Source organism: Bos indicus, chromosome 8 (assembly GCF_029378745.1).
Source record: "Bos indicus isolate NIAB-ARS_2022 breed Sahiwal x Tharparkar chromosome 8, NIAB-ARS_B.indTharparkar_mat_pri_1.0, whole genome shotgun sequence".
Taxonomy (NCBI): Eukaryota; Metazoa; Chordata; class Mammalia; order Artiodactyla; family Bovidae; genus Bos; species Bos indicus.
This window is the reverse complement of record NC_091767.1, coordinates 52,426,096-52,450,714: the sequence shown is the minus strand read 5'-3', so window position 1 is coordinate 52,450,714 and position 24,619 is coordinate 52,426,096. Positions and strand designations below refer to the sequence as shown.

Here is a 24,619-nt window from a genome sequence, read left to right as displayed (position 1 = left end):
AATGCACCCGAGGTCCTCCGGCTACTCTCCCTTTGAGATCTTATATGGGAGACCACCCCCAGTGATAAAAAAAAGCTCAAGGGAGACCACCAACAACTAGCCACCTGGAGATGTCCTGACACTTGGAAAAGTCTTCTGCCATATCATCCTTAGAAAGGACACCCATTCCTTTGGGCAATTGGGTTCATCCCTATCAGCCAGGAGAAGAAGTATGGGTTAGATTAAAAACAAATCAAACACTTCAGCCAGTTTGGACAGGCCCTCACAGGGTCATCCTGACAACCTCTACTGCTGTTAAAGTTATAGGTGTCATCCTTTGGATCCACCACACCAGAGTCAAGAAGGCAGTGACTTCCTGTGATGATACCTGGAAAGCAGTTCAGGACCCCAAAAACCTCAAGGTCCAGTCCCAAAGACAACAACCCTCACCCACGAAGGACGCTGAGCCCTGCTCTAGTCATTCCGGAAGCTGACTAGTCAATGCACAGCAGACGCCTGAGGATTCTTCAGCCTTGCTCCAGCCACACTCCGGCAGCTGACTGGTCAACGCATGGCGGAAGCTTGAGGATCCAGCTATTGAATTATTAATGGATTTTCATTGTCAACCCTGGCCTCTATCCCTGAACAGTATTATTGCTGCTCTTCATTACAGGACCAACTAGACTCCCTGGCTGAGGTGGTTTTACAGAATAGGAGAGGGCTAGACCTACTGACAGCTGAAAAGAGAGGACTCTGCCTCTTCTTGAATGAAAAATGCTGCTCTTATGTAAACCAATCAGAAATAGTCAGGGACATGGCCCAACAGCTAAGGGAACAAATCATAAAAAGGAGAGAAAAACTAGCTAATTCCTGGGGTAACTGGAACAATATCTGGAGCTGGGCATCGTGGCTTCTCCCTTTAACAGGTCCTCTCTTCATGCTCTTTGCAGTGCTCTTGTTTGGCCCTTGTAGTCTCAGTATGATTACCCAGTTCATATTAAATCCATAAAGTTACAAATGCTAATAGCTCAATATAGCCCCCCAAATGATGGGGAGCTCTGAATGTCTTACCAAAACATGAGATGATGCTTTCTACAATGAGTGATAGGAGCATCAAGGGGAATGAAGAGGAAAAGTTAAAATTTTACATAACCTCCTGCTCCTTTTGCCTCTGTAACTCAGCTTGCTCCTTGCAAAGTCTGGATCATGTAGGTCTTAGAAAGTGGGGACTCAAAATACTAGGCACTGGAGCTTACCTCACTCACCCTTGTCCTGCTCTTTGCAATTGTCCTGCCCCTGCAAACCCACAAACCTGCTTAATCATGCCTGTCCATGTATAAGAACTCTGTTCGGGGATCAGAGCTTGGAGCATTAACTCCTCTGGGCCCGCTGGCATAATAAACCTGAGTTCTCCAACGCTCCAAGTGGGGTGCTTGGTTTCTCGAGTACTGGTTTCTGCAAGGGGCACTAAAAGGCTCTGTCCTTGGGAGGGCCCCACAGGACCCTGCTTCATTTCATGAATACTCAAAGGAACTCATTTTGATTTGTGCATGTGTTTGAAAATCTTGGCTTTTTGTTTTTTTGTTTGGCCAGGCTGTGCAATGTGCCCCATCTTAGTTCCCCCACTGGGGCTAGAACCTGTGCCCTCTGCGATCAGAACTTGGAATCTTAACAATCTTAACCAGATGAGATCAGGGTGCTCCGTCTATGTGGATGGATTGGGATAGTCTAGAGGCATGTCCTATGCTTATACCAAAAGGACACATAAGCCTGACAAGTCAAGTAGCCTGGGACGGTGCCTAGGGCGCATTCCTGAGTCCAGCTGCTGATTCCACAAAATTCGTGATTCCTTGACTCCAACACGTTTGTCAGCTGAATCTAACAGTCAGCTGACTCCTGCTGGAATGTTTGATTCCCTGTGCCTCAAGTCAAAGATTCCTGGGAGGGGCAATCAGAGCCCAACACAGGACAGAACTGACCTGAAACTGGCTTTTTAACCTTTACCTGCCTGAAGAACTGCAGCCCTCCACCAATCTCCGCTTGCCAAAACTACCCAAACTGGCTGTGTGGGTTCATGGACAACAGCACTGACATGGTTAGTGAATAAAAGGATGGACAGCCACATGACTGAAAGCATTTACCTGCCCCAGAGCAAAGAACTGATGACAAGATTTCTGGAAATTCCATGGCTTTTTGTGTTTGTATCTTAAAGTGTTCAAACTGGCTTGTTGAAAGGAAGTTTATGTACACATTTCAAGAGAAGACAGTATTCAATACTTTCCAGAGTGTGAACATTTATTTTTACTCTTATAACAATTTCATTTTCCACTGAATGAACTACAGGAGCATGGGGAAGAGGCAGTTTTAGATTAAAGTTTAAAAAGAAGCAAGTTTCCAGACTACTGTGGGGCAGGGGGTAGGGGAGACAGCAGTTTGGCTCAAAGCGTTTAATGATAAGCTTGCAAAATTTTTACTATGAACAGCTAAGAGTAAAAGTTTTCAGTAAGTACATTCAACATATGCATATTTCTTTCAAAATTACAAGTACTACTGTACATATGTATCTTTAAATGATGTGCATTACAAAATAAAAAGATGAAACAGTTAATTCAGTTCAGTTCAGCTTAATTAAGGCAAAAAACTTCTTGCTCACTACAAATTTGTAACTAATACTTGTAATGGAAGCAATAAATTAAATATGGTTCATTATCTTTGAAAACCCCAGTTAATTACTTTGCCATCAAGTGCTTGAATGACTGCTTCCAAGCTCAATGGCCTGTAACATTTTGCTTTAATGGCCGTCTAGGGTGACAAGGATACACTGGAAAAACAGAAGAACACTCTTAGCTCTCCTTCCTAAATCTTGATACTTACTTCTCTATACACCAGTTACACAAAGCTCCTTGATGAGATTCAGCTGGTAAGTTTCAATCAATTGTTCTTGCAAATTAGTCAGGCATCACATTTTTATAAATTCAACAAATAGATTCAAAACTTACTGACACTCTTCACCTAAAACACTTTAACAGGTAGACAATTTTGCTTCCAAGCTTTTTCTTTGTGGAGGGGGAGAGTTTTGGTTTTCTAAAAACTTTTTATTTTATATTATAGCCAATTAACAACACTGTGATAGTTTCAGGTGGACAGCAAAGGGACTCAGTCATACATGTGCCGTTTTCCTCCAAATTCCAAAGTTTCAATGACTCATCTACCATATTTCTTGGCAACATGTTCACATTCAATGCAAACATTTCCAAATGGTTATTTCCAAATGCCTCTGTAGCCTAAATTACTTTTGAAATGTGGTCACTCTCCCTCTCCTTGTGTGAACTTCACATTTATCTTGGATTGTTCCTGCTCTACAAAGTAACAACAACTACTGATGCATGAGGGGGGTGTGTGTGTGCGCGCGCGCACGTGCTCAGTCACATCCCATTCTTTTGTGACTCTACGGACTGTAGCCCACTAGGCTCCTCTGTCCATGGGATTCTCCAGGCAGGAATACTGGAGTGGGTTGCCATTTCCTTGTCCTGGGGATCTTTCCGACCCAGGGAGAGAGTCTCCTGCGGCTCCTGCACTGGAAGGCAGATTCTTTACCACCTGGGTGGTCACCTGGGTCACCTGGGAAGACAATTGCAACTACCGACAGGCACAGCCAAACTGGGAAAGGGCATTTGCAAACCTTGTCTTTTGCTAAAGAAAAATGCAGACACCGGTAAACTCAATTACTCTTAGATGTGTGCCTGCAAGAGAACCAGGGAAGATAAGCAGTGGAAAGATGCCCTGCCCACAGCATTACAATGGATGATAAAGCATCTGCCATCTGAAGCTGCGATGCTTTTAGCACACATATCCAAGAAGGTGACTGCTCAACTTCAGCCCCCTGGCTGAAGGGAGATGGATGAGAGAGAATGAATCTCAGGAAACCTGGAACCCACTCACAGGTAAGTCTCCATTCACCGTTTGAGAGGTGCCATGATTTAAAGCCTTTGTGTTCATAAAACCTCATAACTCCATGATACTGTCACTGGCAAACTGCAACACTTCCCAATACACTTAGGGGTCAGGTGAGGATTCCTCACCTCTTCCTCCTGAGAAAATCACACTCCCCATACAAGACACCAAATCTAGAAGGCACCACACAACAGAGACTGGAGATGACATAGCTTGACTTCTTTCTTAAATGTTTACAAAATTATAAATAGAAGGTTTCATATGTTCCTTCAACATCCCATAGAATTGTCATTCACCTCCTTCTTTGGGCGCTAACCTATTTCATTCATAAGGGTCCGGACCTAACTGTTCATACACAACAGGCAAATTCCAGGCAATGGGCTGGAGCTCAATGGGGCAAATGGCTTTAACTGGTCTGGTATCCCAGTGAGCGGCTCTCAGCCTTGGCTGTACACACATTAGAACCACTGGGAGCTTTCAACAAATACCAATTCCCTAACCCAAGAGATTCGATGGAATTAGTCAGGAGTTTGACTTGAGTGCCAGGAATTTTTAAAGCTGCCAGGTGTTCCTACTGTACAGTCAACACTGAGAACCTGGACACGAACCTGCAAACTGACAAAGGAGCTAGGGAATACCCTTCCCCTCCAGAAGCCTTCCCGGCACCCACCCAGGGGCCTTGATGTTCAGCAAAAGCAAGCTCTCAGGTGATGCCTTCAGTCATCAAGTATAAGGTCAAAGGTGGTTTCAAGAAAAGATAGTGAGAGGCTATTTCAGGTGTATAGGGTTGAGCTATTTTTACAACACTTCTGACACCAAACGTGGGTTTTTTTTTCCCTCCAGATACAAGCCAATTCTGACACCAACTGGGTACCCAAATATTCAGTTCAATTCTGTCATAAACTAGCTGGAGTTAGCCCAGATCCCACATATTAAGGGCTTAGTCCCACAAGAATGCCTTCTGCAGGCATCAGCTGCAAACGGGGTGCCCAGGCAAATTATAAATTTGGGGGTTCTGTGAATTCAGGGCCTCTCATGAATCCCAAGGTGTGAAAATTTGCTTGCACAGCTCAGATTCCAGACAACATTCTACTTACTACTACAGTTTATTAGAAAGTATATGACTTACAAACAGTCAAATGGAAGAGATACAGAGGGTAAGGTATGGAAGGGGTGCCAAGCTTCCTGGCTTCTTCTCTGCACAGGCTGCCTCTATTAGCACCTTGATGTGCCCATCAACCCAGAAGGTCTCCCAACAGCTTCTTCAAGTGTCTGTGTAACTCAGTCCCTAGCACCTCTTTCCCTTCCAAGAGGTCAGCCTGTGGGGCTGAAAAGTCCCAGCCTTCTAATTACTTGGTCTTTCTGGTGACCGTTGATTATACAGTGGAAGTGACAACTAGATCAAGGGACTAGATCTGATAGACAGAGTGCCTGAAAACTATAGTCGGAGGTTCACAACATTGTACAGGAGGCAGTGATCAAGACCATCCCCAAGAGAAAGAAATGCAAAAAGGCAAAATGGTTGTTTGAGGAGGCCTTACAAATAACTGAGAAAAGAAGTGAAAGGCAAAAGAGAAAAGGAAAGATCTACCCATTTGAATGGAGAGTTTCAAAGAATAGCAAGGAGAGATAAGAAAGCCTTCCTCAGTGATCAAAGGAAGAAACAGAGGAAAACAACAGAATGGGAAAGACTAGAGATCTCGTCAAGAAAATTAGAGATACCAAGGGAACATTTCATGCAAAGATGGGCTCAATAAAGGACAGAAACGGTAGGGACCTAACAGAAGCAGAAGATATTAAGAAGTGGCAAGAATACACAAAAGAACTATACAAAAAAGATCTTCATGACCCAGAATACCACGATGGTGTGATCACTCATCTAGAGCCAGACATCCTGAAATGCGAAGTCCAGTGGGCCTTAGAAAGCATCACTATGAACAAAGCTAGTGGAGGTGATGGAATTCCAGTTGAGCTATTTCAAATCCTAAAAGATGATGTTGTGAAAGTTCTGCACTCAAAATGCCAGCAAATTAGGAAAACTCAGCAGTGGCCACAGGACTGGAAAAGGTCAGTTTTCATTCCAGTCCCAAAGAAGGGCAGTGCCAAAGAATGCTCAAACTACTGCACAATTGCACTCATGTCACATGCTAGCAAAGTAATGTTCAAAATTCTCCAAGTCAGGTTTCAACAATACATGAACTGTGAACTCCCAGATGTTCCAGCTGGTTTTAGAAAAGGCAGAAGAAACAGAGATCAAATTGCCAACATCTACTGGATCACAGAAAAAGCAAGAGAATTCCAGAAAAACATCTACTTCTGCTTTATTGATTATGCTAAAGCCTTTGACTGTGTGGAACACAACTGTGGAAAATTCTTAAAGAGATGGGAATACCAGACCACCTTACCTGTCTCCTGCAAAACCTGTATGCAGATAAAGAAGCAACAGTTAGAACCAGACATGGAACAATGGACTGGTTCCTAATAGGAAAAGGAGTACGTCAAGGCTGTATATTGTCACCCTGCTTATTTAACTTATATGCAGAGTACATCATAAGAAATGCCAGGCTGGATGAAGCACAAGCTGGAATTAAGATTGCCAGGAGAAATTTATCAATAACCTCAGATATGCAGATAATACCACACTTATGGCAGAAAGTGAAAAGGAACTAAAGAGCATTTTGATGAAGATGAAAGAGGAAAGTAAAAAAGCTGGCTTAAAACTCAACATTCAAAAAACTAAGATCATGGCATCCAGTCCCATCATCTCATGGCAAACAGATGAGGAAACAATGGAAACAATGACTGACTTTATTTTTGGGGGCTCCAAAATCACTGCAGATGGTGACCGCAGCCATGAAATTAAAAGACACTTGCTCCTTGGAAGAAAAACAATGACCAATCTAGACAGCGTATTAAAGAGACATTACTTTGGCAACAAAGGTCCACCTAGTCAAAGTTACGGTTTTTCCAGTAGTCATGTATGGATGTGAGAGTTGGACTATAAAGAAAGCTGAGCACCAAAGAATTGATGCTTTTGAACTGTGGTGCTGGAGAAGACTCTTGAGAGTCCCTTGGACTGCAAGGAGATCCAACCAGTCTATCCTAAAGGAAATCAGTCCTGGGTATTCATTGGAAGGACTGATGCTGAAGCTGAATCTCCAATACTTTGGCCACCTGATGTGAAGAATGGACTCAGTGGAAAAGACCCTGATGCTGGGTAAGACAGAGGATGAGATGGTTGGGTGGCATCAGCCACTCAATGGACATGAGCAAGCTCCGGAAACTGGCAATGGACAGGGAAGCCTGGCATGCTGCAGCCCATGGGGTCACAAAGAGTTGGACACAACTGAGCGACTGAACTAACTCTGGTGATCAGTCCCATCCTGAGGCTACCTAGGATCCCTCCCCACCCTCACCTAAGTCACACGTTAGCATAAAATCAGGAGTGGAATAGTGCCCCACTGTGAATAACAAAAGATGTTTTTACCACCCCTATCTCTCTGGACATGCCAAGGGTTCTAGAAGCTGTGGCAGGAACCAGAGACAAACATCGAATATATTGCTTATTATATCACAAGGGCCAACACTAATGCCAATCAACATCATTCCTGATACTTTCCAGGAAGCCTACCACAATGTCTGGCACTAGAAAATGCTCAGTAAATACTGCGCTGATGAAATATCTGACTTTATACACAAACACACCCACCTTGGCAAATGGTTCTGCCACCTCCTTCAGAGAAAAAGTCCTCACAATTCTGATCCCCAAATCTGAGACTACTTCATCCATCTTCTCCCTCCCACTTTCTATCAAAGCCCAATTTCCCCACCTGGGTTCTCAAAACCATCTTCTTTCACCTTCTCTGAAGCCTGGCCCTAGCATTTCTTTCTCATTCACATATCTTTAGCCTCTCCCTCTGTACCAGAAACTTTCCATCAGCATTAGAATGTGTTCAAGTCTCTTCAATCTCAATTTGAAAAAACAAACAAGAGCAGGCCACAGACCCCCCAATTCCTGCCTACCTTGTAGATAGGCCTGGCTTCTCAGTCTTAACCAGCTTCTCCTCTTCCTCTGAGCACAATGATCAAACTCTCCAAGGCCAGCCCCCTCTCCTTCTCATTCTACACCCCTCTTTGGGTGATCTTTTTAAAGCACCTCTTCCTCTTAGGAACTGAGCTAGCGGTGTTCTGGAGATCTTTTTCATATAGTGTGTGCTGTGCTTAGTCACTCAGTCGTGGCTGACTCTTTGTGACCCCATGGACTGTAGCCCAGCAGGTTCTTCTGTCCACGGGATTCTCCAGGCAAGAATACTGGAGTGGGTTGCCATGCCCTCCACCAGGGGATCTTCTCAACGGAGGGATCGAACCCTGGTCTCCCGTACTGCAGGCAAATTCTTTACTGCCTGAGCCACCAGGGATATTCAAGGACTATTTATTTGCAACGGCCTCAAAATATGTATTTCTATCCCAGATCTCTTTCAGGAGTTCCCTCTGCCTACTCCCCGACTCCATCTGGAATGCCTCAAAAGCAAACAGATTCAAGTGGAATTACTTTCCCTCCCCCACCTGTGCCAAACCCACTCCTCCCCTAGTCCCCTTCAACCGAAAATGGTTTCACCATCCTATCCCACTCAGGTATTTATGCCCAACTTTTTTTTTTTTTAATTTAAATTTATTTATTTTAATTGGAGGCTAATTACAATATTGTATTGGTTTTGCCATACATCAACATGAATACGCCACGGGTGTACACATGCTCCCCATCCTGAACCCCCCTCCCTCCTCCCTCCCCATACCATCCCTCTGGGTCATCCCTTCATTTCTTATATGATATTATACACGTTTCAATGCCATTCTCCCAAATCATCCACCCTCTCCCTCTCCCACAGAGTCCAAAAGACTGTTCTATACATCTATGTCTCTCTTGCTGTCTTGCATACAGGGTTATTGTTACCATCTTTCTAAATTCAAAATATATGCATTAGTATACTGTACTGGGGAGAAGGCAATGGCACCCCACTCCAGTACTCTTGCCTGGAAAATCCCATGGATGGAGGAGCCTGGTAGGCTGCAGTCCATGGGGTCGCTAAGAGTCAGACACGACTGAGCGACTTCACTTTCACTTTTTCACTTTCATGCACTGGAGAAGAAAATGGCAACCCACTCCAGTGTTCTTGCCTGGAGAATCCCAGGGGCAGGAAAGCCTGGTGGGCTGACGTCTATGGGGTCACACCGAGTCGGACCGACTGAAGTGACTTAGCAGTAGCAGTATACTGTATTGGTGTTTTTCTTTCTGGCTTACTTCACTCTGTATAATAGGCTCCAGTTTCATCCACCTCATTAGAACTCATTCAAATGTATTCTTTTTAATGGCTGAGTAATAATACTCCATTGTGTATATGTACCACAGCTTTCTTATCCATTTGTCTGCTGATGGACATCTAGGTTGCTTCCATGTCCTGGCTATTATAAACAGTGCTGCGATGAACATTGGGGTACACGTGTCTCTTTCAATTCTGGTTTCCTCGGTGTGTATGCCCAGCAGTGGGATTGCCGAGTTGTATGGCAGTTCTATTTCCAGTTTTTTAAGGAATCTCCACACTGTTCTCCATAGTGGCTGTACTAGTTTGCATTCCCACCAACAGTGTAAGAGGTTCCCTTTTCTCCACACCCTTTCCAGCATTTATTGCTTGTAGACTTTTGGATCGCAGCCATTCTGACTGTATGCCCAACTTTTAAATCATTTTTGATAGCTTCTCTCCAACAACTATACCCAAACAGTAACTACCTTCTTACTGATTTCTAACTACAAACTCATTATCTCTCTCATGCTCTCCATCCGTCCTCCATCTACTCCCCTCTCTACCCCTGGGTGGCTGCAAAAAGCCTTTGCACTATCAGGCCACACCCCATTCTCCCCCTCCCCAGCGTGTGTGGACAGGCTGTGCTCACACAAAGTGACTGGCTCAGGGGACTGCCTCTGACCTGACCTGGTGGGACAAGCAGTACATCTTTTCTAATTGGTCCACCCAGAAGGGAGTCTTTTCCTGGTTTGCACAGATACCATATATGCCAATAGGGCCTACCCCTCCAAACACAGCAGTGAGGATGATCATTTTTAAAACCCAAATCTAATCATCTTATCTCTTATTTAAAAGTTTTCAGTGAGTTCCCTCTACCTTTTCATTAAAGTGCAAAGTCCAAAAGATGGCCCAAGAGGCCTCATCCCAAGCTACATTCCTTCTTTGGTCTCAACCATTTCAGCCTGAACACTAAACCCTAATTCACCTCACTTCTACTCATTTTTAAGGCCTCATTTTAAGTACTTCTTTTCAGAAACACCTATCCTGAGAAATCCCTTCCCCTAATCTGGGTTAGGTCTCCAGGTTAAATGGTCTCCAGACACTTGTGCTTCTCTGAAGTACCACTTATGACTGTAATTGCCTATATGACTATGTGCTTGTCTGTCCCCGTCCTTGAGACACTAGACTAAATGGTTCGTAAAGGTAGAGCACTTCTATCCCATTCACAGCTGTAGGCCAGAGCTGACAATGCCTAGAATCGAATAGGTGCTCAGTAAATAGTGGTTCAATGAGTAAACAGGTCATTCAAGTTCACAGGACCCTCCCAAACAATCTGGCTCCCTCTTTAGCAAAAGAAAAATTCATCATGGGAGGACGTTCTTAGTAAATTTACTGCACTGATTATCAAATAACACATAGACTCCTGATTGGAAATATTAGTACAATCAATGAATCAGAAATTCTGGGTGCTTAATGGTAGCAGGAGCAGTTCTCTGGATTTGTATTCGTGATTATAATCCTCTTTTAAGCTACCAGAACCAGTTTCCTGTGTGCAATCACACAGGACCCTATGCTCTGCTTAATGCTCAGTTATCTGTTGCCATCTTAAAATTCATAATGTTTAAAGAAGGGGCCCCACAAACTCTGTAGCCAGCCTAGAGCCTTATAAATTAGTCTGATTTCTGCAAGGGGCCAATGAATAGCCAGTCCCCTAGCTAAGGATGCATCTTTTATAACCAAGGCAATGTTTTCAACCTCCATAAGGTCTATATTATACTTGCAGGATTATACACGAGGATTATACTTGCAGGACATTTTTTTCTTCTGGTAAGCAAAATCATATATTACTTATAATTCTCTTCCATAAAATTAGTATTTCTCAGACTATAGAAACACACAGTTTTCCTAGTTATTGATGTTAGGCAAAAAAATTTTAATTTCTTTTAAAACTAAATTCTACTTTAAGCATAATTTACACCAGGTCTCATTGTTAAATTTTTGCTTAGAATTTTGTTTGACGTTCTTATATGAGAGACTGTTGATTTTTTCAAATCAACAACCATCATTCATTGATACCCCATCACCTTAAAAGACAACTGAAAGACATCAAGCAATTAAAATGAGAAAAATGAAAACTGTTGTAGGATTCCTTTTTAGCTTCCACATTTTAAACTTTAGAAATTTGACACACAAAAAAAAAAAAGAAAGAAATTTGACAGCCACATCAAACACTTAAAATTTCTTTGGAAGCAAAGTCTTACAAGATATACATGGCCATTCAGAAAGAACCCTGATTCAGTCATCTTTATTATAAAAATACTTAAAGTGTTAGATAGCTTCTCTAGTCATTAGAAGTTTAAAGTTAATTATGTTCAGTATACACTTTAGTTCATAAATGTCTAAAGCATTTTAAATATTCGCTCATTTTTTTTGTCAACTAGGTAACTATGCTCCCCAGGGGATATCTAACAACGTCTGGAGACATTTTTGGTTGTTATAACTAGACGGAGGCAGTTAGAACTGGGACCAGTGGCATCCAGTGGGTTGAGCCAGGAACACTGCTGCTACACAGCTCACAATGCACAGGACAATCCCAACAGGAAATCATCTGGCCCAAAATGTCAGAAGTGCCAATAGTGAAGGAACTCTGGTCTAAGCATACATGTATTTGCCACATATAGGCAACAAGGACATGTGACAACCTCAAGCCATGTCTCCTGTGTCAAAGCCAGTGTGTTTAAAAATACAGACAGACCCAGGAGAAACACCAGACTTATAAGAACAGTCATTTGGGAACTCCCTTTTTAAGACAGGGAGTAAGGTAGCTGACAGCCTGAACTAGAACTATAAACAAACAGTAACACAATTCCTTGGTTGGCCCATAAAAAGACTACTTTTGTCAGTGCAGGTGACCTAATCTACATGTCACAGAAAACAGAAATTGAGACTGAGATCACTTTCAATAGGATTAATTTGTTTCCTGCCACCTCATTTCAGAAAAATGTACAACATATATATTATAGGTCAGAATTTTTCATTCACTTGAGAATGTGATCACCAGGTGTAGCAGTTTATAAGAGATTTGAAAACACGATGAATAAACCAAATTTGATTTGATTTCTTGTGTTTTAAGAAAGGAAAAAAGCCAACATTTAAAATCACTTTTTACATTTTTTTTTTAAAATAAAGTTTGTTCAATTATTGGGTAGGGAAGCTCTGGTCACACTGGGCTAGAATTCCTGTACGATTAGAGGGAGAGAATGGCCGATACCTGCCCAGGTGTTGGCAGGTCACGTGGAACCAATTTCAGTCCATTTAGTTCTCCCCATGAATTACCTATTTAGTTCCTGTAGATCTGTAGTGTGTTTTTTTGTTTTTTTTTTTCTGGCCAAACCAAACAACATGTGGAGATCTTTGTTTCCATATCAGGGATTGAACCAGTGGCCCCTGCAATGGAAGCTCACAGAGTCCTAACCACTGGGCCACCAGGGAAGTCCCTAAATTTCATTTTGTACATAGTTGATCCTGCTTGTGCTCAGTCACTAACTCACCTCTGATTCGACAATTTGGACAGTAGCCCACCAGGAGATAGTTCATAATTCTCAAGAGAAACAGTTCTTTAGTGTTAAGCAACAAAATTGCAAATGGAAAAGAGCTAGAGAACTTTTCTGGTGGTCCAGTGGTTAGGAATCCACCTGCCAACGCAGGGGACACGGGTCGGCCTCCTGGTCCAGGAAGATCCCACATGCCTCAGAGCAACTGAGCCTGTGCGCCACAACTACTGAGCCCACGTGCCGCAACCACTGAAGCCACGCTCTCAGCAAGAGAAGCCACCAAAATGAGAAGCCCCTGCTGGTGCCAACTAGAGGAAGTCCCTGCAGCAACAAAGATCCACATGACCAAACAGTAATAAAGAAGAAGTAACTAGTGACTGGAAGCTGTCCTATAATTGAAATCCAGTACATGTTTAGGGTCAAGGCTGAGAAGTTCCTTTCCAACATCAGGCTGAAGGAAAGGCAGAGGCGCTGACTGGAACCTTCCAACCCTCACCATGAGATAGAAGGGGGAAAAAATCAACTTCTTTTATCTACCAATAAAACTCTGTAAAAGTAAATTCACTGTGTGTTGCTGCTGCTGCTAAGTTGCTTCAGTCGTGTCCAACTCTATGTGATCCCATAGATGGCAGCCCACCAGGCTCCCCTGTCCCTGGGATTCTCCAGGCAAGAACACTGGAGTGGGTTGCCATTTCCTTCTTTCTAAACATGGAACGGTGTTTGAGAACTCCCAAGTTTCCCTGAAGGACCATCTTGAAGGTCTGCTAAAAATCCGTGAAGGCTTAATGATTAAGCCACAGCAGAAAGCCATTTTCCTTAATCCGGGGCAGTGGGGTTGGAACTGCCTGGGTTCCTAGCAGGTAATTTACGCTGATCTTTAAAAACCATTCAGCCCTCTTCCTCCCTTCTGTAAAACAAATCCGCCCTTCAGAACAGCTCTAAAAGGGGGGCAGGATGCCCAGAGAAGCTTACAAGTAAGTGTCCGGCCAGATGCTCACCTAGACCTCACCAAATGCAGACCACAAAAACCTGTGGCCTTGTTCTCATCTCCAGGCACCAAGCTTTCTCTGAACACTGTATATCCCCTCAATTTGCCTCCTGTCCTACTACTTGTAAAATGAAGACTCTCTTCCCCCTAGAACGAAATAACAAAGCCAACGAGTGTGCAGGATGCCAGGTGACTATAAGACTCACCTCCAACCGGGCAGCCCGCAAGGCCCAGCCTCGATGCACGGGCGACCTATCATCCACCGAGAAAGATGAGAAGTGGGTAGCAGGCTGGGGTGCCTGTGTTTTGCTCGGTATCCAGAAACAGAGCTGCAAGGCAGGGAGGGAAAGAGCTGTGAGGGAGAGCTTCTTCCACCTCAAAAAGCTAATCAACAAAAATTGGAAACATTTGAATCAGAAATTGGGCGCTAGCAACACAAAACCAAAAAGAAACCTAGGAAGGGAATATAATGCGTTCAAGAACAATCACCTGTTTCACCACAGAGCCAGCAGCAGCAGCACGCGTTTTCTAGACGTGGCGTGAAGCATGCAGAGCAAACAGGAAGGTGAGGAAACGCGTGAGGGCTTTGGAGCCCCTAGAGTAGCGTCTCTTTTCCAGTGGTTAGCCCCTAGGATGAGTCATTTAACATCCCGGCGCAGCCTTCTATCTTTATCAGTAAAATGGGGGTAATAAATACCTCTCCGCAGGGCCACGATTAGGCTTATTCGAAGTTAAAGCCTCTGGACCCCAAAGCACAACAGTGAGTAACTGTTCGCGCCCGGCCTCTCCACGCCCGCAGCCGCCAACTCCCGATTCCTAAACTACTACTCGCTACGTGAACCAGGGGGAAAGACAGCAGAAACAAGTGGCTTCCAGGTGATACTGGGCACCAAAGTCCTAGCCCCAGGCTCCCCGAACCGGACGGAAGAGTTGGGTCGAGGCAGGGCGCTCTGCACCACCCCCGGTCCCGGACGCACAAGCTGGAAGCGGATTCCCACCGCGCATCCTCTTTCTCCTGCCCCGGCTCCGCGTCCTCTTTCCCGGAGGAGCTGAGCCCACTCGCTGCAGCCGGGCCCTGGTTAAGTGGCGGCTTCCTCTTTCCCGCCTATCCTTCCCATTTCCTCCCCTCCAGCCAGGCAGCCAAGCAGGAGACCTGGTGGGGCGTTGGTTACCTGCAGCGAGCGCCTGGCCCGGAAGACGCTGGAGGGTGCTGGGCAGCACGGGGACGCTCTCGCCCGGCGCTGCTCCGCGCTAGGCTGACTGAGCTCTTGGCGCCGGAGGACCGCGCAGCCGGGCCTCGGGCCGCCCACCCTCGCGCCCGTGCGCCACGCCCCTGGGCCCGCCCCGCTAGGCCCCGCCCAGCGCATCCCTGCTTCGCAGACCTCTGCTGCCGTGGGCCTTCTGGCCCAAGACAGCGCGCCCTCTGGGCATTTCGTTGTCTGGTGGAAGTGCTTGACTCTGCGTGCTTCCTTTTTCTCCTTCCTTAGGTTGACTTGGGTTCTTAGATGGGAGAACCGCTTAGGGACTGAGCACTTGAGTGGGGTCTTCAGAATTTTATACCCCCTTCCTGGGAGGCAGGAACCGCGGGAAGCGCTGTCTTTTCTGATTTTAAAAATAGAGTTTACAACCAAAGGAAAAAAAAAATTCCGGAGGTCTTTATATTGTGTTAAAATTAGGTGTGACCATTGGGTTTGTTTGTTTTCCGTGATGAGAGACGTCTACAGGGTTCTGTGGGTCTCCTGAACACAAGGCCTTTCTGTGTCCCCCAGTTCTTTGATTATAGGAAACAGCCTCCATTCAGCTTCCATGACCTTCCCTGAGTTCCACTGAGCAGATTCAAGCAGTTATTAAGACCAAGGATAAACAATCAAGAGCAGCCCTGGGGCAAGGTCCCTTTTCCTCATCAACAAATACACACACGATATCTTTGAACTGTTCCACAAATACTGAAACACAGTATGTTGCCCAGGAGCATTTAGACCCCAGTGCCGTTAGACCTGAAGGTTGATGATGCTGACTTATCTCACCACCAACCCATCAGAAAAATGCTTGCGAGCTAATCACACCATCTTTGAATAGTTAATGCAAAACTTCTCACTATCCTCCCCAAGTTGGGACATACAGTTTTGAGGGCAGTTAATACACTGTGTCCCTTTTTGCCTGGAAAAGTAATAAAGCGATCCTTTTCTACTTCACCCAAAACTCTGTCTCCAAGATTCAATTAGGCAACAGTGTACAGAGAAGCTGAACTTTTGGCATCATGAGGTTTACTTACTAACAAATTTAGTATTTTAAAAACTCATTACATTCGTGTGTGAGTGTGTGTGCACGCGTGCCAAGTCATGTCTGACTCTTTGGGATTTTAACTCCTGGAGTGCAGGTTATTTATCTTCCTATCACTAATTCACCCAACACATATGCATTGAAATAAATGAAGGAACTAACTGAATACAGTCATTTCCCTACCCACCGGTTCCTGTTGGGGCTGTGGGGTAAAGCTGAGGTGCTGTGAGTGGGTGGGTTTCCCTGTAACAGGAAGTTTGCCTAGTGTTCATCATTCTAATCAAAGGGGGTCACTGCTCAGGGGAGACGCATGAACACAAAGAGAAGGGCTGGTACCCACTGACTCTCTGAGGCTCACCTTCCTGGGCTTTGGACTTGATGGGGTTAGATGCCCTCAGGACAGGGGTGTTTGTATAGATATATCCACACAGAGCAGAAGGTGACAGTTCCAGGTAAGTGGAACATATATTAGCCACTCGGCAGCGCACACAGGTTTCAAGCCAACTCACCTGTCTCTTTTATGGAGACCTGACCTTTTCTCTTCTAGACAATGGAACATTCTGAGAGGACTGCTATGGACTCTCCTCCTCCCCACCCCTGTGCCAGAGCATTGCTAGGCGAAGCAGCAACAAGCAGGCCAGCCATCCTGACAATGGGGGAGTCACTAGTGAGATATTCCTGGGGGGATATAGATCTTGCCTGAGGATATTCCTCCTCCTCCAATAATCTTGGAACATCTTGCTTTAATTTTATTTAGGAATCTTCTTAAAATGCATTATGTGCAAGACCTAGAACAAGGAAAGGGAGCTCCTTGTTCATGAACCTCTAAGCCATGGTTTATATTTTTATCATGGAAACAAAAATCAGAACCCAAAATATCTTCTGCAGATATACACAGCATGTACATATTGGTCAGAGTTAGAGAAAAAGTAATTGCAACTTTTTTTCAATCTATTGCCAATCCAGATGACGTTTTTCACTAAAAGACAAAGTGGTGTTTTAAAATTCCTTAAGTCAAGCCATTGTGAAAGCAATTATACTAAAACTCTAATACTGCATTATGAAATTAAATTCATAAATTTTATTAATTCAGTGTTTGAAACTAAGCCTGTCACTTCCACTAGATTAAACATGTTTCCTCCACCCTCACTTGACCAGTTTTTTTCTTACTGTGCTTTCAGCAAGACTATTTTCAGTTTTTTGGGTTTTTTTTTAATTATCAATACTTAGTATTCCTATTTAGGGGAGCAGAATATGCCATCCCAAAACACGTCCCTTTGTCATAAGAGTCATTTTAAACTGGTTATTTTTAAGAAACTTCAAACACAAGAAAAGCTCTAAAACCAAGTTAAAGTTACTCTTGTGTGAAGATATTTTTATATATAAGAGAAATCATATGTGACACCTTTGTAAAGGTGTCTCTCTCCCTGTACTAGGAAGAGGTAGTGTGGAAGTGTTAGTCGCTCAGTCGTGCCCAACTCTTTGCAACCCCATGGACTGTAGCCCCGCAGGTTCCTCTGTCAATGGGCTTCTCCAGGCCAGAATACTGGAGTGGATTGCCATTCCCGTCTCCAGGAGAACTTCCCAACCCAGGGACCGAACCCAGGTTTCCCGTGTTGCAGGAGGATTCTTTACCCTCTGAGCCACCAAGGAAGCCCTACTAGGAAGAGAGAGAATGACAAACCTCTAAAAATTCTTATCAAAGCATCACAACACTCCTTTTGTTCACTGTGCTTTTTTTTTTTTTGATGACTATCTAAAGTGACTATGCCCTACCCCGCCCACATCTTCTTTCATCTTTAGCTGAAGATGGTATTTAAGGTGAGGGCTTAAACCATTTGGGAAAATTACTCAATTTTACCAGGCCTTTCCCAGTAAAGTGTAAGATACACAGCCAATTTTGAAGTCTTAATATGAAAAAAAAAATTTAGTATCTCATTTAAATGTATTAAAAAATATTAATTATAGGTTGAAATGACAGTATTTTGGATATATTGTTTATAAAAGTATTTAAACATTTTTAATTAAAAGAGCAGAAGAGTGAATACAATTTGTTGCTAGTGTTACTGAACCAAACTTGAGTCTACTCACCTATTTTGCAGCAAAATCAATTTACTGACACCAGTTTTGGTGAAGGAATGCACAGCATTTATTCTCAGGGTGCCAAGCAAGGAAAACTGGCAGCCCATGATCAAAACTCTCAGACTCCCTGACAGCCTTCAGGGCGGGGCTTTTAAAGAAACCATTTTGGGTGAGGGTTGCAGCTCATGGACTTTTTTCTGACTGGTCAGTGGTGCTGTTTCCAGAATCTTTATCATCAACATTCTGGTTCCCACTAGTCTGGGGTCTACTGTTTCTGGTCAGCTTGTAGACAGCATCCTGGGTGGGTGGGGGTCTTAGAGGTTCTTGACGACAACTCAAAGATATGTATCAGATGGTTCTTTGTATCCCTTGAGGAGGAACTGGGACTTTGTTTTATTGTTGCATGCTGTAGTGTTGCACTATTGCTTTTTGCCTGCTTTCCCTCTGTTTCTGCATTCCCTCACTTTCCTAATTGATAACTGCTTGAGTCTGCTCTTTGGCATACAGGACTAAAGCCTTTTTCTACAAACGAGAAACAAGCAACATGGAAGGGTTTTTGTACCTGGGAAGGTCCCACAGGGTGGTGATCAGTTTCAATCCCCCCTTTGCTTGATACTCTTCGATCTTGAGGGGAACAGGGGCATGACAAGAAAGAGAATAAAGTTTTGAATAGAGAGGTTAGTCATAAATTTGACAAGGGAACTCATTTTTAGGGGGCTTGGTTTCACTAGCATTACAGTTGCAACTTTGAATATATATTGCCAAGCAACGCTAGTTCTGTTGCCTAACACAATTTGCATAGTTTGTTCAGTTATATTGTGAACACTGATGAATTGATCATCTGACTTAATGTGTAGTATTCTTGTGTTAGGAAAATTCATTTCAAGATCCAGATAGTGAATTTATAAATTAATTTTTAGAATATATCTTTGTCAGTTGGATGTGGCATATATCCTATGGATATAATCCACTTATTCTTAATTATCACAATAATTTATAATCCATCATAAATCTATACAAGTTCAGAAAGTATTTCTGGATCTCTTAGGGGTTATAGCAGTTATTTTTATAGAGAATTTAAGAATTTAAGGAATTAAACATATAATGGAGGATTGAAAAAGCAGAAAGGGAAACATGGGCAGTGACAAAGAGATGCCCATAACTGAGGGGAGCAGCCGCCACTGGTGGAGCTGGAGCGAGAAGTGTGGCGTTATCAGAAACTAAGAGCTGGAACAACGTTATGTGGCAGCCTGGATGGGAGGGGAGTCTGGGGAGGAATGGATACATGTGCGTGTATGGCTGAGTGCCTTTGCTGTTCACCTGAAACTGTCACAACGCTGTTAATCGGCTAGACTCCAGTACAAAACAAAACGTGAAACAAGAAGAAACTAAGAGCTGGGAGAATGCGCCTGAGGAGCAGCACTCAGACCTCTGAGGTTGGGGAGGGGAGGACCCAGCTGGGCACGCTACTTCTGAAGGCAAGTGTTGAGGCTGGAAGAGAGGGTAGATTAAAAATTGGAAAATTGGAACCAACTGCCGCAGCCGGGTAAAAGAGCCGCTGCTTGGTGACACTGGTGGGAATGATTACCTGAATTGTTTTTCCTCACTGACCAAATATCAAGGAGCAAATCCCTTCTCCCTCCACCAGCTCTCTGCTCTGCTCGAGCGCCCCCTATTGGCAAAACCTTGCAGGAAAAGTCGTTGGCTTTGTCACACCCACAGCATCCCAGAAGAGTACAGAAGAGTGGGCTTGAGTCACAAGATAACACCTTAATAACCAGCATGAGGAGTAAACTCATAATTACAATTTTCAACTATCCTAATGTTATAGATTCAGGGTAGGTAGGTAGGTTTAGTCACTCAGTCATGTCCAACTCTTGCAACCCCATGGACTGTAGCCCACCAGGCTCCTCTGTCCCTTGGATTTCCCAGGCAAGAACACTGGAGTGAATTGCCATTTCCTTCTCCAGGGGATCTTCCTGAGCCAGGGATCAAACCCAAGTCTCCTGACTGAGCCACATCTTAATAACCAGCACGAGGAGTAAACTCATAATTACAAGCTATAACTATTCTAATATTATAGATGCAGGGAAGTGCTTATAAACAGAGCTGTTACAGTGATGACACTTCTGATACATTTTTTTAAATATAATAAAACTGATTAAAAGCACAACTCAAATAAGGAGACAGTATTAAACTTAACTCAAACCCTGTGCTCTCGAAAGACAGTGGAGGTTTAAAAGAAAAAACAAACCGTCATCCCCACACCATTTTGTGTTCCAGGAAACAGCTTACTGCAAAGAACCACCACCTTTCCTCAAGTAACTTAGATAAAACTCACCCAGAACTCCCTATGATAAGACCAGACACAGAATCCTCCAAATTCCCTTCTTTGTTTCGTAAAATCAGTAGCTGAACTGTTTTTCCTACTTACCTATCTGGACAAAATGCCTGCCCACTTGACTTTAGTTAGGCATTCTTCTTTTCCCAGTTTTTCTTTCATTTACCCTCTACTAAGCTAACATTGAGAGGCAGGAAAAAACCCTAATTGCCCCTACCAAGAAGCCCCTTCCTGGGAATTCCCTACAGGTCCAGGAGTTAGGGCTCCATGCTTCCACTGGAAGGGCATGGGTTAAATCCCTGGCTGGGGAGCGAAGAGTCTGCATGCCACCTGATGGACGTTGGGGGATGGAAGGGGAGCCCCTTCCTTTCCTGACCTCAAGGAAAACTTTTCCTGGTCAGTTGCCTGGTCAAGACAGCTGTTCCTCTCACTCTTTCATTCTAGCCCTGTTGACTCTCCCATGAAAGAAAGGCTCTTTGCTGCCTGACCTTTCAAAAGCTTGTAGAGCTTATAAATGGAGTACTCTCCATTATAATCTCCCCTCCCCCTAGTGCAATAAACCCCTTTTCTGAATTGCAATAATCCTTTTGAGTAAAGTCTCCCCTTACCAAACCTGGAATTGGTTTCTGTTTGACAGTATTCTGGTGCTATGACTTGGCTCAAAAACTATGGGCCTCTACCTACAAAGGTAGAGATTCGAGGCAACTTTGGTGAGTTCAGGAAACCTTGGTAAATTCAGGTCTTGAGCCAGCGCTCTGGATTTCTTTGTTGTGCATGCTAAGTCGCTTCAGTTGCGTCCAATTCTTTGCAACCCCATATACTGTAGCCCACCCGGCTCCTCTGTCCATAGGATTCTCCATGCAAGGATGCTGGAGTGGGCTGCCATTTCCTTCTCCAAGGGGAGCTTCCTGACCCAGGGATTGAATCCATGCCTCTTTTGTCTCCTGCACTGGCAGGTGGGTTCTTTACCACTAGTGCCACCTGGGAAGCCTCTCTTGTTTGTTTGTTTGTTTGTTTTTAATTAATTAATTTTAATTGAAGGCTAATTACTTTACAATATTGTAGTGGTTTTTGCCATACATTTACATGAATCAACCGTGGGTTGAACCACAGTAAAGTTACTTTTATTCTTTCCAACAAAAAGAGAGTCTTTGCTTGTTACAATTCAGTTTAATATCTTCAAAAATGGCAACCTTTACCAAAAGCAATTTAGAACTTCAGAGGCTTCTTTGGCAAACATGGGATCTTGCCAAATTCTCCCTTCCCATCATTCCCCCATTCCCTTTTATCATTGGAACCTTCTCTTCAGCTTCCTTGAATCCTTTGATCTGTCCCCCTTCAATGCCCATATCTCCTCCAACCCCATCCACCGTATGGGACCCCTCCCTACCCATCGCAGGCCCTCAAATCCTTACCTCTTAAGAGTTGGGCCCCTTCTGTTCTGCTCACCTCCTCTTCACTCCATTGGTGAAGGAAGGACCTCCTGTCCTAAAGAGAACCAGACGGTCAAAGACATGACACCTGGTATTAGACAGGTGAGACTGATAGAAATTTATTAGTAGGCTCAGCTGGGGAAGGAGAATACAGCATGTCATTCAGGACCTCCTGGGAGTTACACTCACCATCAGAGTGAATCAGCAGGGCCTGTGAGAGGCAGGCTCTGTGGCAGAGACACAAGTGATGGTGACCCTTGGTTTCCGTGGGAATATGTGATATCTTATTTAAGTAATTGTGTGGGCTGGCAGGGAGGTAAGACTCCTCCCTGAGGAGTCAGCAGAGCATCTGGTCTGGCTGATAGGGGAACTAGCTGAGTGGAGACGAAAGCAGGGGAACTCAGGGTGAGGCCCTTGAGTATCAAGGCAGCACAGGGAACGTCAGGCCTTCAAGTACACCCTCCTCCCATCAGGGGCTCTTGAGGGCCTCAGGGAGCCCAACGGTAACACTTGCCTGAAAAAAAGTCATTGGAAACAGACTGGATATTTTAGCTACTCACATAGGCTTTGGAGGCACACGGATGACCACTTGATCTTTCCTTGGTCCCTTTCCCCAAATTTAGTCCACAGACTCCATAAGATTACACATCAGGGCAGAGGAAATCTTAAAGGTCTGCTTTACCAACATGCATGGTGATGCTTAAGCCTCATATTGAGCAAGTAATTCTTGGCTAGAAACACAACTGTGGTCAAAATATAGAGGTGGGAAAAAGATGAGAGCTGCACACCCACTTACATGAACCAGTGAGTTGAAACGTTGACATTGAAGCTGTAAACTTTCTATTTGTGCCTGTCTCTATTTGCATGTATATGTGTACATACATAAAAGAATATATGTATTATCTGTGTTAGCTATGTGCTCAGTTGCTTTAGTCATGTCCAGTTCTTTGCAATGCTATGGACTGTAGCCCATTATAGACTACAAGGCCATATCTTGTCTATGGCTTTCTCTAGAAAAGAATCTTGGAGTGGGTTACCCTGCCATCCTCCAGGGGATCTTCCTGACCCAGAAATCAAACCCGCATCTCTTGTGTCTCCTGCTTTGTAGGTGGATTCTTTACCAATAGTGCCACCTGGAAAGTCCATATATGTTTATGCATATACTACTTTCCTAAATACAGATGGTATTACCAAATTAGATGATAAAATCCCTTAAATGTCCTCAGTTCTGACTGACGTAGAAATAAGTTAGTGCTTATGTAAATTAAATATTCCTAAAATTCCCAGAAATTAAAGAAATTGAACTTCTAATATATTTATCCCTAATACTTCTAAAATGAAATTTTCATACTCAGGTGACTGCAGCCATGAAATTAAAAGATGCTTACTCCTTGGAAGGAAAGTTATGACCAACCTAGATAGCATATTCAAAAGCAGAGACATTACTTTGCCAACAAAGGTTCGTCTAGTCAAGGCTATGGTTTTTCCTGTGGTCATGTATGGATGTGAGAGTTGGACTGTGAAGAAGGCTGAGCGCTGCAGAATTGATGCTTTTAAACTGTGGTTTTGGAGAAGACTCTTGAGAGTCCCTTGGACTGCAAGGAGATCCAACCAGTCCATTCTGAAGGAGATCAGCCCTGGGATTTCTTTGGAAGGAATGATGCTAAAGCTGAAACTCCAGTACTTTGGCCACCTCATGTGAAGAGTTGACTCATTGGAAAAGACTCTGATGCTGGGAGGGATTGGGGGCAGGAGGAGAAGGGGATGACAGAGGATGAGATGGCTGGATGGCATCACTGACTCGATGGACGTGAGTCTGAGTGAACTCCGGGAGTTGGTGAGGGACAGGGAGGCCTGGCGTGCTGCGATTCATGGGGTCGCAAAGAGTCGGACACGACTGAGCAACTGATCTGATCTGATCTGATCTGAAGAGTACTTTCAAGGTACTTCTGCAGAAACTATCCCAAATATTTAAAGAATTCAGGTTCACATAATTTAGGTAAATATTTGGAAAATAACACTAGCCTGATATTGTCAGTTTAATAAAAGTTTTTAATAAAAACTTGTCTTCTGAGTTATCATCATCAAGCATAAAAAAAGCACACATTTTTTATTCTATTTGGACACATTCTTCCTAAAATTATCTAGATTTTCTGATTAAAAAGCTAACATTATTGGAAAAGTCTCTGATGCTGAGAAAGGTTGAGAGCAGAAGAATAAGAGGGCGTCAGAGGATGAGATGGCTGAATGGCATCACTATGGATGTGAACTTGGGCAAACTTCAGAAGATGGGAAGAGACAGGGAGGCCTGGCTTGCTGTAGTCCATGGGGTTGCAAAGAGTTAGACGTGACTGGGGGACTGAAAAACAAAAATATCTACTATATGTTTGTGGTAGTGGTGTAGTCACTAAGTCCTTTTCGATTCTTTACAATCCTATGGACTGTAGCCAGCCAGACTCCTCCTCTCCAGGCAAGAATACTGGAGTGGGTTGCCATGCCCTCCTCCAGAGGATATTCCTGACCCAGGGATCAAAGGAAACATATGGCTATAGAAAAAAGTTTTGAAATGTATATTCTTTAGCTTGGCTAGTCAGCTACAATATGGCAATATATAAAAGTTTGCAGTTATTTACATCATAGTTCTGTCTGTAAGTGTATTATTAAATAGTTTTCTAAGGCTACACTAACCAAGTATCAGAGAC

General features: G+C 43.8%; 1 protein-coding gene across 19 annotated transcripts in view; it reads right to left on the bottom strand.

The window, feature by feature from the left end:
• The window catches only part of GCNT1 (glucosaminyl (N-acetyl) transferase 1), a 221,371-nt gene extending 199,133 nt beyond the window's left edge, over nucleotides 1-22,238 (bottom strand). For 7 of the 19 annotated variants that reach the window (XR_011568075.1, XR_011568076.1, XR_011568074.1 and 4 more), the window contains exons 1-4: nucleotides 22,107-22,238; nucleotides 21,900-21,972; nucleotides 18,706-18,767; nucleotides 13,985-14,107 (exon numbers count right to left, since the gene is read on the bottom strand). Coding sequence is in view for 2 of the 19 variants with exons in the window: in XM_070794687.1 (XP_070650788.1) it covers nucleotides 13,985-14,107; nucleotides 18,706-18,767; nucleotides 21,900-21,972; nucleotides 22,107-22,109 (261 nt within the window). In the remaining 17 variants the exon portion in view is untranslated. Of the gene's footprint in view, nucleotides 1-13,984; nucleotides 14,163-14,950; nucleotides 15,108-18,705; nucleotides 18,768-21,899; nucleotides 22,084-22,106 lie in introns of those variants that run through there. The other 12 variants (XM_019966084.2, XM_019966085.2, XM_019966086.2 and 9 more) reach the window with 7 other exon arrangements.
• Nucleotides 22,239-24,619: the final 2,381 nt, after the last annotated feature.